A 10,571-nucleotide genomic window follows, 5' to 3' on the forward strand; every position below is an offset into this window, starting at 1 on the left:
ATGAAAGAAACTTAAAAATTAAGTTTAAACTAGATGTAGGAATATTTTGAGGATCAAAACACAAATTGAAGGCAATTCAATGAACAGAAACTGACTGGACTATTTGGGAAATATTGAAAGGGGTGAACTATCACTTCTTCTTCTTCATCTTTTCTTTTTTTTTTTTCGTCTTTCTTATCTAATGGGCCCTGATCCACCAAATCATGCATGACTTGTGTTTAATTAGGGCCTATTTGGTCTATTTTCAGCATGCCAAGTTGACACTGCACAACAAACAATACTGTTACTAAACAAATGCCCATTACACCAACAATCAAAACCAAAAAGAATATATATTTGGGACCCAAATATTTTTTAGAAATTTACCAATAATTTTTTAGTCTTCTCCCCAAAGAAAAAAACAAAACAAAACAAAAGGTTTCAGCCATTACAGAGCTGTATTGTCCGATACCGCCTGTATCGCGTCAGCCATCTGACCATCGCCATTATTAAATACCTTGAGGACTATTCTCCCAATGGGAGCTGAGAAGATGGTTTGTAAATATTTCTTCTGGTGCTGCTATTGAAGTTGGAGGTCGACAGGGTTCTGCAAGATAATGGGAGAAAGGCAGAGGGGCCTCTTCTCGATATCGAGTGCAGGAAAGTGTCATCGGATTCTTTGAGTAAAATAATGTGGCTTAGGGTGTTAGTAGTACCACTTCGATGCATGGGACCTCTAAATGTTTAAAGCCATTGGGCCATGCTATGGGGTTGTGCTGGAGATGGATTTGAAGTTTGTATGCAAGGACATCTGGGATGTGGGAAGGATTAGAAGTCCTCTTGGATGGTGGTTTGCTGGTGAAGTTTACAGTTCCATGCATTGTTGAGGATTGTGCTTACACTATCAGGATAAGAGCAGAAAGAGGAAGCATCTGGATTAATGAGAGGAAAGCTTTTTGGGGAAGGAAGGTGATTGTTCTCGGTAGGAAGTATGGGGGAGAAATGGATCAATTTGGTCAATTGAGGAAGATGGTGATGTAGCAAATGTCTTCTACCCATAATTTACTGTTGTAGCGTGCTGTCAAGGGTAAAGATAGCGACTTTACACAGTGGATCTGAAAGTGGAAGATCGATGATGAGGTGACCTGAGGGCCTAGGTAGAGTGGAGTTACCAACAAAAGGTCACCTCTCCATAACGATAGTGTGGGGATGCGTGTTAGGGAGTAATCCCTAAAAGGTGATGGTGCATAGGTTGCTTTTACAAATTTTAAATTATTTTTGTTTAAAAGCCTACGAACTTTTTACAAGATTATTCATGAGTGAATTTCAGCTCATGGCAAGATTATCTGGAAATCTTTGTGGTTATTGCATTATGAAAATATTGTCGGTGAGACAAATTCTTTGAACTGAGTAGGGATAAGAATGTAATTTTGGCATTAGATGAGGGCATTGATGGAATCTTTAAAAAGGCATCCTTTTTATGGTGGATGTAGTTAAGTTGACAGGGTTAACATCAAAGGAGTATTTTTTGTCTAAGGATTCAATGTCGAAGGCCTCCTTAATGGTGTTCAAGTGGAATTGAGCTAGACACTTTGCAAGTGGGGCTAGAGAGAGCTAATAGTAATATCTCAAGTACTCAAGGGAGATCAATCGGGTGGGGGACTTAGGTGGTTGAGAATTGCTTCGGGAGAGTGAAGCAGACATTGAGATTTCTCAGGTGCAAATGAACTTCTATGGTCAGTGAACTCTTTCTTCATCTCTTCATCCACTAAGACATGAATCAATTTCAATCCTTCTACCAATAGAGTCAAAGTTGGAGGTTGTGAATGACAGGGCAATCTTGAAGGTGCCTTATGCCCATAGGATTTGTTGTTGTTTTTTTTTTTTTTTTTTTGAGGGGCTCGGTTGGTGGAATTATGAGGAACAAGGATATGATCATGGTGTAGATGATTTTATGGGTGTGTTTTCAGTGTCATTTCAATGCTCCCTTGTGTGTTTGTGTGTTGGTGAGATAATTTTCGATGGGTCTTTAAGGTTGTACGTGGGTTGATTGAGTCAAGGAAAAGGCTTAATTTTTGGGTAGAGCTTAAGCGACTTATTGAAGGTGGGATTTGCTAGGGTGCATGGGAGGTGATTTTAATGCATTTAAATTATCCCAAGACAACTTTGTGGATGTACAATGAATATTAATATGATGAGTTTTGTTGATTTTACCTTTTAAAAAACAGTTTTGTTGATTGTCTTTTTTAATGATCTAATCGATCTTCCTCTTGGGGTAGGGGTGTGTTGGGAGGGGTTGTATGGTTGGTCTAGTTATCATCAAAAGCCTGTCGTGTGTAAGCTTGACCGATTCTTGATTTTTATCTAGTGGGGGGCATTTTTGTGAGGTGGATCAGATGGCTCTCTCTCGTCTTGCTTCCAATTGTAGTCTGGTTCTTCTTGAGGTGATGGGTTTGCCTTTTGGCCAAGTTTCATTTTGATTAGAAAACATGGTGTGTTGGAAAAGGATGGAAACAAAGTTGCTAATGTCTACAAGGATGGAGAGATGCAAAATCTTAATGATAGTATTAAGAAGGAGAGGGAGATAACTAAAGGAGTTTATGGAGGATTTGAGGGAAGAATTGGTGTGGCAGCAAAAGTCTAAGTCTACTTGATTTTTATTTTTATTTTTTTAAAAAGGAAAAGAATATTGATTATTGTGGCTTTCCAAAGAATGGTTAGTTGGAGGTGTGGGAAAAGGTTCAAGGCATGTCGAAACAGTTACGTAACGGCTTGGCATATTATGCATCATAGGGTCATAACAACAACACTCCAAGAGACTACAAGAATTTAAAAAGAAAAAAGAAAAATCTGATTTTGCATGATAGAAGCATTATAAAGCTCAATTAAATTTCTTTCTTTCTTTTCCTTTTCCTTTTTTAAAATTTTTTTTTTTTTTTTTAATTTTTTATTTTTATAAATAAATGCGAAAGAGAAATCAGATTCCAGCAAACAATAGATGACAGGTTACAAAAACCATGAAGATGGACAACATTTCTTCCTTCCCTCCAAGAGGTTTACAAATTTGCACCCAAAAAGAGAAGTATCAAAACAAGAAGAAGAAGCAAAAGGAAAACAAAATTACCAAGATAGAACACTGCTTTAAAGAAAAGAAAGCAGCCTACGCACCTCCACGACTGCCAGCATCCGCTCTCAGATTCTCAATTACACTCACCACTGAACAACACAACTCAGCTTCTGCTGTGAACGATCTCACAAGCTTCTCCATTGATCTCATCTCTTCATGTAACTCATTATACAAAGCCAAGTAGGAGAAATGCTCATCCAACACCACCGCAAGACACCCCACAATTGAATCGACTGTTGGGACCCATTCGCAAGCTTCCAATCCCAAAGCCACAGCACCAGGGCATGGCCCCGCCTCTGGAAACTTCTCATACTTCCTCAACCACTTCCCCAAATACTTCACTAACCTCAACACCTCAGACCCATCGAGCCTTGCAACAGCCCACGACAACGCCAATCCATCGACGTTCTTCGATCCAAACAGATAGTGCAAGCATAGCTCATATGCTGAAAACCCATCATGTGCCATCATGAGGAGAACTGCAGCCCGCCTCGCAAGACAGGATTTCTCTTTAGTCGATGTGTTCTCAGCTGCTTTCTCGATCGATAAGATTGCCAGCCTTTCCCATTCCTTTCTCACGCTAATCATACTGCTGTAACTGTCTTTGGATGGAGAAAGGAAATACTTCAAAATGAGGAGAAGTTCCGACGATTGGAGATCGGAAACACTCCTGACATAAAGACAGATCAAATTCGACCTGTTCTTCCGTATGAGATTTTCAATCAGATTCACTGAAGACGAACAACCCTCGACAAGTCCATGGGCAATCAGAGTGTCTATCAATTCCCACAGTCTGAGGGCCACACAAGCCTCTGAAATTAGCCCTGCGACATCCCGGGTTATCACAAACGCCAATTTTGAGATCGTGAGGCGGGTGTAGTCGGGGTCAGTGGGGCCCACCCCGATCGAGAGGCCAATACCTTCCCGGGTTTTCTCAAGGAAGGAGTTGAGGATTCGCAAGAATTCATCTGAGGTGAGGGTGTTTGGGGATTTGAGCTTGTGCTTGAGCTTGCTGAAGAATCGATGGTTGGATTCGATAATATGAGAATCGACGGCTGAGATTTGCCATCCCGTGATGGGGTCGATGAGGTTGTTAGAAGAGGATTTAGGGTCTGGCTTTAAGAGGGAGAAGATGGCATCGGGATTGAGAATGATGGAGTGTTTGGATGGGGTTTTGGGGGTCTGAGATTCGGATTTTGCAATCGTTATGGTTTCGAGCAGCGACATAAGGGTCTGTTTCTACAACGAAAAGCAATGTTTTTGGAGTGAGGAATGAAGAAATTCGTACCTGATTGTTCGCCGTTCTCTTCTTCTTTTGGCGATGGAGGTAGATTGGGAAAATTTAAGGTGAGAGTTTCGAGGGTTGAGGGTTTAAGGGTTTTAGGTTTGGAGTGAGAGAGAAGCGGATTTCCTGACAATGCCTTTAGCGGGAAGTTGTAGCGCTGGGATGGCAGGTGGGACCCACCATAATGTCTGTTAGTAAGCCAGACTGTCCATCCGTCTTGCGATGTCATTAGAGTAGCTGGGACTGAAAATGAGGTGGATCCAAACTCAGGTGGGCCATACGAGAGGTAACAACCGAGATTCAGTGACCACCGTTGAAACATTTTTATGGCCACAAAAGCTATATATCAAGATAAAATTTTCATGTTTTCACTTCATCCTAGTGGTAATAACTTCGTGAGCGGTTTAGATTGAATATAAACATATATATATAATATCTCAGAGGAAGTATTCAAGTTTCAACGGTAGTAAACTTTTTTCCCGGTTTTCCCTCTTGTACGGGCTACTTGAGTTTTGGATCCACCTGAACTTCGATTGCATCTGCTAAAATTACCACCAAAAATGGATGGATGGGGTGGATTTCTACAAAACATTAAGGTAGCCCCACCCAGCATTCCAGCTTAGGAACTTTCGGCATGAAATGCCTGTTAGGTAGGTTTTTAGTAGAGGTGGGTATCAAGTTGAGTCGGATTAGATTGTGTCCAACTCGTCTCGATTCGATTTTTTCAAGAACTTGACCCGAACTCGTTTCGATCCGGGACCGAATCTAGTAGGGCCAACTCAATCCGATCCGATCCGAATCCTTGTTGGCTTAACCAGAACCGAGTCCAACTCGGTTAGGGAAACCGAATTGAGTCGGATCGAGTTGAGTCTATCTAGTTGATTCAGATTAGGCTGAATCAAGATCAGGAGAGAAAGGAAAAGAAAGTAGGAGATGAGGGAAATCAAGAGAGAAAGAGGCAGAGAAAGGAGGGGAAGTGGGTGGGTGCGGGGGCCACCACTCCAAAGTACTCCAAAATACTCCAAAATAGAATAAAAAATAATAAATAGATAAATAAAAATTAAAACTAAGGTACCTACCTAATCAATGGAGATAATAAACGGTGATGATAAGTGGGCCAGGCTGCTCAGTGGCTAGATCGAGATGTTGCGACGCTCGTTTGAGTGGAGAAAGACAAAGGGGCTTTTTAGAGTTCAAGAGGGTTGCCGAGTAGGTAAAAAGTGGAAAGTTAAAAATAAAAAAAAATAAAAAAAACCTTATATACACCAGTTCAGGATTGGATTAGATCCAGTTGGATCGGATTCCAGATTGGATCGGTTCGGATTGACCATTGATTTGAACTCGATCCGATTAATGGTCGAATCTGACTGGGCTAACTTGATCTGACCCGATCCTAGCCTTCGGTTCGGTTCAGATCGAGTCAAATCCATCAGATCGGTCCAATTTCTGCCTAACTCTAGTTTTGAGGGTTTTGCGGTTTGGAGTAAGAGTGAGAATTACATACTTAGTAAACTCTGTGGGCTCACTTTATTATATATCTTATCTATGCTGTTCATCTGTTTATCAGCTCATTTTATGATATAATTCAAAAATTAAGGCATATTCAGTTCTTAAGTGGACCACACCACAGTAAAAAATGTAGATAATGATATCCACCGTGGAAACTGTCCTAAGGCCCACAATGGTGTTTATCTGTCATCCAACCTGTTCATAATGCCACAAAGACATGGATGAACAGAAAACAAAATATCAGCTTGTTCCAAAACCTATGTGGTCCCAAAATAGTTTTCAATGGTAGGCATTCAATTCCCAACGACAGATACGAGCGACTGAGATAAGGACCGGAATAGTCTAAAAGCTGCGTAAAACACCCAAGCTCTGTGGCCCACCATGTTAATATGTATATCCATTCCATCCATTAGAAGAGAACCATTATCTGTACATACCATATAAAATATCAGCCAGATAAAAAACTCTGATGAGCCAGTCCAGCCGAGAAAATGTAAAAATGATACAAAAACTTTTAAATTTACATGGTGTGGCCCACCTGCCGTTTGGATTAAGCTGATTTTTTTAGTTTAATTTCATCCTTGTGAGTGAAGCCTGAATAACGGGTTTGATGAAAAATACACACCATGGTGGTACTGTAGACAAACTATGGTTAACATCTCATCCCCATTGCTCCCTATGGTGTGGCCCACTTAAGTTGTGATATCTAACTGATGCTTTGTGGTTGGGATGAAGTGAGAACACTGGAAAATATTAATGGCCTATAAATGTTTCGATGTTAGGAGTTCAATCTCCACTCTTTCATGTCCTGTGACTTGAGTTTTAGACCCGTTTCATTTTTAGACTCATGTCATAACACAGCCGGTGAAATGGATGTAGGAGGTGAATTTCTAACAAACATCAATTCAGCTGCTCACCCAACTTTTATGGTCCTGGTGGCAGGCAATCCGTCCAATATTGATGGACTGTACTGGCCTGACTACAATTAAGCATGCCCACGGTGTCCCTATAGCTAATCAAGTACTTGGAAGAATATGCATGGATCTACATTTTTAACCATGTACCTTCTGATGGGGTTTATTTTCTCAGTTGAGAGGAGAGGTAGTACAGATTGGATGTCTCAAAACTTGTATGGTCGAAGGGAGCTACTTGACTAGTCAGGGCTCGCTCGACTCAAAGTCCAGCATACTAGATTTTTTTAGTTCAACTAGTTGAGGGTCAGACTCGATCGGTTGAAGGGGTTCTTCGACCAGTCAAGGACCTGGCTCGACTAGTCGAAGGTAACATAAATTCTACGTAGATTTTGTGCGAACCGCATAAATTTGAGGCAGTTTCGCAGAGGTGCGAAAGGAGAGTTGTCTAAATTATAAATAGGGGTCTCTAAGGCTGTTCTAGGGTATGTTAAGATGTTTTCACGACCAAGGTGAGAGAGAAAAAGAGAAGAGAGAGAGGAAGCTTGTGGAAGGGAGGATCTTTCTCGTAGAGGTGATCTACTGTGCAGTCAACGTCTCAGTGCTTCTACGTCCTCGTGATCGATGAGATCTCTCCGTTTTCATTATTCGCTTATTGTTCATCCACTCATATGTGAGTGAAGAAGGTTTGATCCAAGCGGTGTGTGCTTGTGATCGGTTGTAACGTTTTACTTCATAGTGAATTGTTGGTCTGGACTAGGTCCCGTGGTTTTTACCTCTTTGAGGGTTTTCCACGTAAAATCTCTTGTGTCGTGTGGTTTGTACTTTGATTTATTTCATTGTTTTATTATATCCCATAATTTTGGCGTTTTTTGGAAGGTGAGATCCTAAGGTTTTTGTACAACGCTCCCAACACCTTTAAAATCAATCTCAGTCCAATCTAAGATATAGGTGGGATGGCAGCATAGGGAATGATCTAAAATCATGCCTAAAAACTCAGTCATTAGGTGTAGCCCACATATGTAAATGTCCTGTTTTGGAGGAATTCATTCACGCTGATACCTTAACCGATGAGTGGATTATGGGGCATATGCACACACCATGATGGACCCACACACAATATTAATTATTTTAATTGTGGGGCTTTCCATCTCAACCTCTTTTTAGAGTGGCCCACTTGAGTTTTCGAGCCCTAGTAAAAAGTAGGGTGGCAGATGACTGAGTGGATCGCATCCACATGAAATCTTTAATCTATTTCAGCAAATAGCCACGCCTCCACATGACTATGGATAGCCACACAAGCGTTTTCATATAATGATGAAGAGCCCTCAACGTTCGGATCACCATTGGCATTTTTTGTTATTCAGAGTCTTGAGAAGTACAGATGGAGCTGTTTGGTGTTGATAATTTAAATTATATTGAGCGGTTTCGATTCCTAATTAAGAACTGATTATGAAATTAATTGTGATGATCATATGAAACTCCACACGCATGTCTCTGCTTCTTCCACCTAGCTTGGACTCCATGATCAATGTTCTTTTGAGTCTCTCTACTCTCATAAATTATAAACCCAGTATATTAAAAATGGTCATTTTGGAAGGCTTTTTTATCAATTATTTTAACTAATTCATCATTAGTCATTTCTAGTTTCATTGTTGTTAAAATTGCATTTCATATACTATTTTAACATAGCTAAGGGCAGGGCTCTATGGTAGAACCACTTAATGAGTCCTTTATCTAATCAGATCTAGCCTATAAACAAGTCCTCAAGAAAGCTTAGTGAATCTCATGTTGGCCAATTGATGAACCCCGGTAAACATACCAGCATCACTCACTTATAGTTGCTTAATAAAACCTTCTAAAGTGAGTCAAATTTAAGATCCATGACCCTTGCAAATCTTCAAGCCTAATAATTGATCATATTTTGTATATTATCAAGGACCTGATTTCATGATTATAGTACTAGCTAAAGGGCCCCCAAACTATTGACTTAAACTTTGATTATCCAATGTAGATGTTTAAAGGTCTAATACCAGAATTCTATATCTATGACACACTTACACTTACGTGTGTAAGATGAGGACAAATGCACAATTGTCACTGAATCAACTTCTGATGGTGGAGACCTTTTATACCGACCCATGTCAATCCTCTCATACAGGATAATCATGTATCTCAATGAATAATGTCCACAGATATGTCCTTAAGTGTTTGTACTGAGAATGGCTCAACAAGGTACTACGATTCATGAAACACAATTTCCTCCGATCGATGATCACTATGTCCAATTTCAAGTTTCCAAGGGCAAGAGGAATTACTCTTCCTATGATCATATCATATAAGTTCAAGGCAACATTACATATAAGTTAAGACATATCACATTATCTAATGGAATTTGTGATTATGAAGATTGACGATTGATATCGAACCCATCTCATTCATGTGCCAGTCAATCACAATGGACATTAGCTTTCCAAGTACAACTCCAATAACAAACACCCACCGTTGAAACTTCATGGGGCTCACTATGATACCATCCAACTGGTAAAGTTTCAATGGTAGGTGTTAAGTCACTATTGTTTCTTTTGGTGTGGCCTGCTTGAGTCATTAATCAAGTTAATTTTGGACTCTTAATGTAAAAACGATTTCATGAAGCTGATGGATGGAGTGGATTTTACTTGGACATTGCAATGTGCCTGTACAATGATCATCGAATATAAGATTTAGATGTCCATCGTGTTGAGGGGCCATGATCTTTGAGAAATCCATCAAAACACTGGTTTGAATGGAAATGGCAAAACCATCCTTTTAATTCAGTTTTTCCCCTCTCTTTTTTCATTTTTTCTAATAAAGTGAACATAAATCGCACAGCGGCGCATGCTAAAATTGTGGCATGTGTCAGAGATGGTGAGTCCTGCTAGATGGACGGTCAAGATCATCTTATGGTGTGTAAAGTTCAGATGGGCAGTTTCATCCATCACATAAAATAACACCCTGAATTCTAACTTCCATTAGATGTCTCTTAAGGAAGGCATCTCAGTGAAAATAATCAGATTAATGAGGTAGCTTAATAAAAACCTTTTTAAAATGGACTGGGATGTAAGTTCTATAAAAATTAGGCAGTAATTTGTAAACACCCTGATCCATGGCTCAAGTGCCAGACTGAGTGAAAGATACCTCGTTTCAACACTGAGGCCTTCGTATCGTTCCCTAGTAGGGGTGGCTAACTGAAAAAAAAAAGTAAAAAAGAAAAAGTAGTAATTTGTAAAAATCTCTTTTATTTGGTAGAGCGATACTCAAATGTACGTGGATGCGCCTCTTCAAGGCTACACATAGAATTGTCGTGGAGCAATCCAAACCATCAAAATTGCTAAGTGAACTGTAAAGGCAGGGAAGCCACAAAATTACACTGAGAAGATGGTAACAATAACATGATTTTCCCTTCAAATTTGAACCAATCAATATATTACTTTTAACTATCCATTTGATAGCCACTAAATGGATGGTTAGTACCGTTTGATCAATATAATTCTAGAGATATGCTCCAACAACTGGAGCCGCAATTTGTATGGATTTAATAGCTATAGATTTGTGTCAGACGTCAAGATGACGAGCAACCACAATTTTCGAAATGATTATAGACTAACATGGAAGAGAAAGTATTAGATGAGGTCTAGCTCAATAGCTCAGTGGTAGATAGACTTTGTTTCAACACTGAGACTAAGGATCGAGTGTAGGGTGTGAGTGTGTAAGAAATAAA

The 10,571-nt window shown here is 39.8% G+C and overlaps 1 protein-coding gene across 1 annotated transcript; it reads right to left on the reverse strand.

The window, feature by feature from the left end:
• Positions 1-2,961: 2,961 nt before the first annotated feature.
• On the reverse strand, positions 2,962-4,497 carry LOC131223635 (uncharacterized). The gene has a single exon (XM_058219087.1). The coding sequence runs from the start codon at positions 4,331-4,333 to the stop codon at positions 3,140-3,142; it is 1,194 nt and encodes a 397-aa protein (XP_058075070.1). The 5' UTR covers positions 4,334-4,497; the 3' UTR covers positions 2,962-3,139.
• Between the last annotated feature and the right edge of the window lie 6,074 nt (positions 4,498-10,571).

The sequence above is a fragment of the Magnolia sinica genome, chromosome 13 (assembly GCF_029962835.1).
Source record: "Magnolia sinica isolate HGM2019 chromosome 13, MsV1, whole genome shotgun sequence".
In the NCBI taxonomy this organism is placed as follows: domain Eukaryota; kingdom Viridiplantae; phylum Streptophyta; class Magnoliopsida; order Magnoliales; family Magnoliaceae; genus Magnolia; species Magnolia sinica.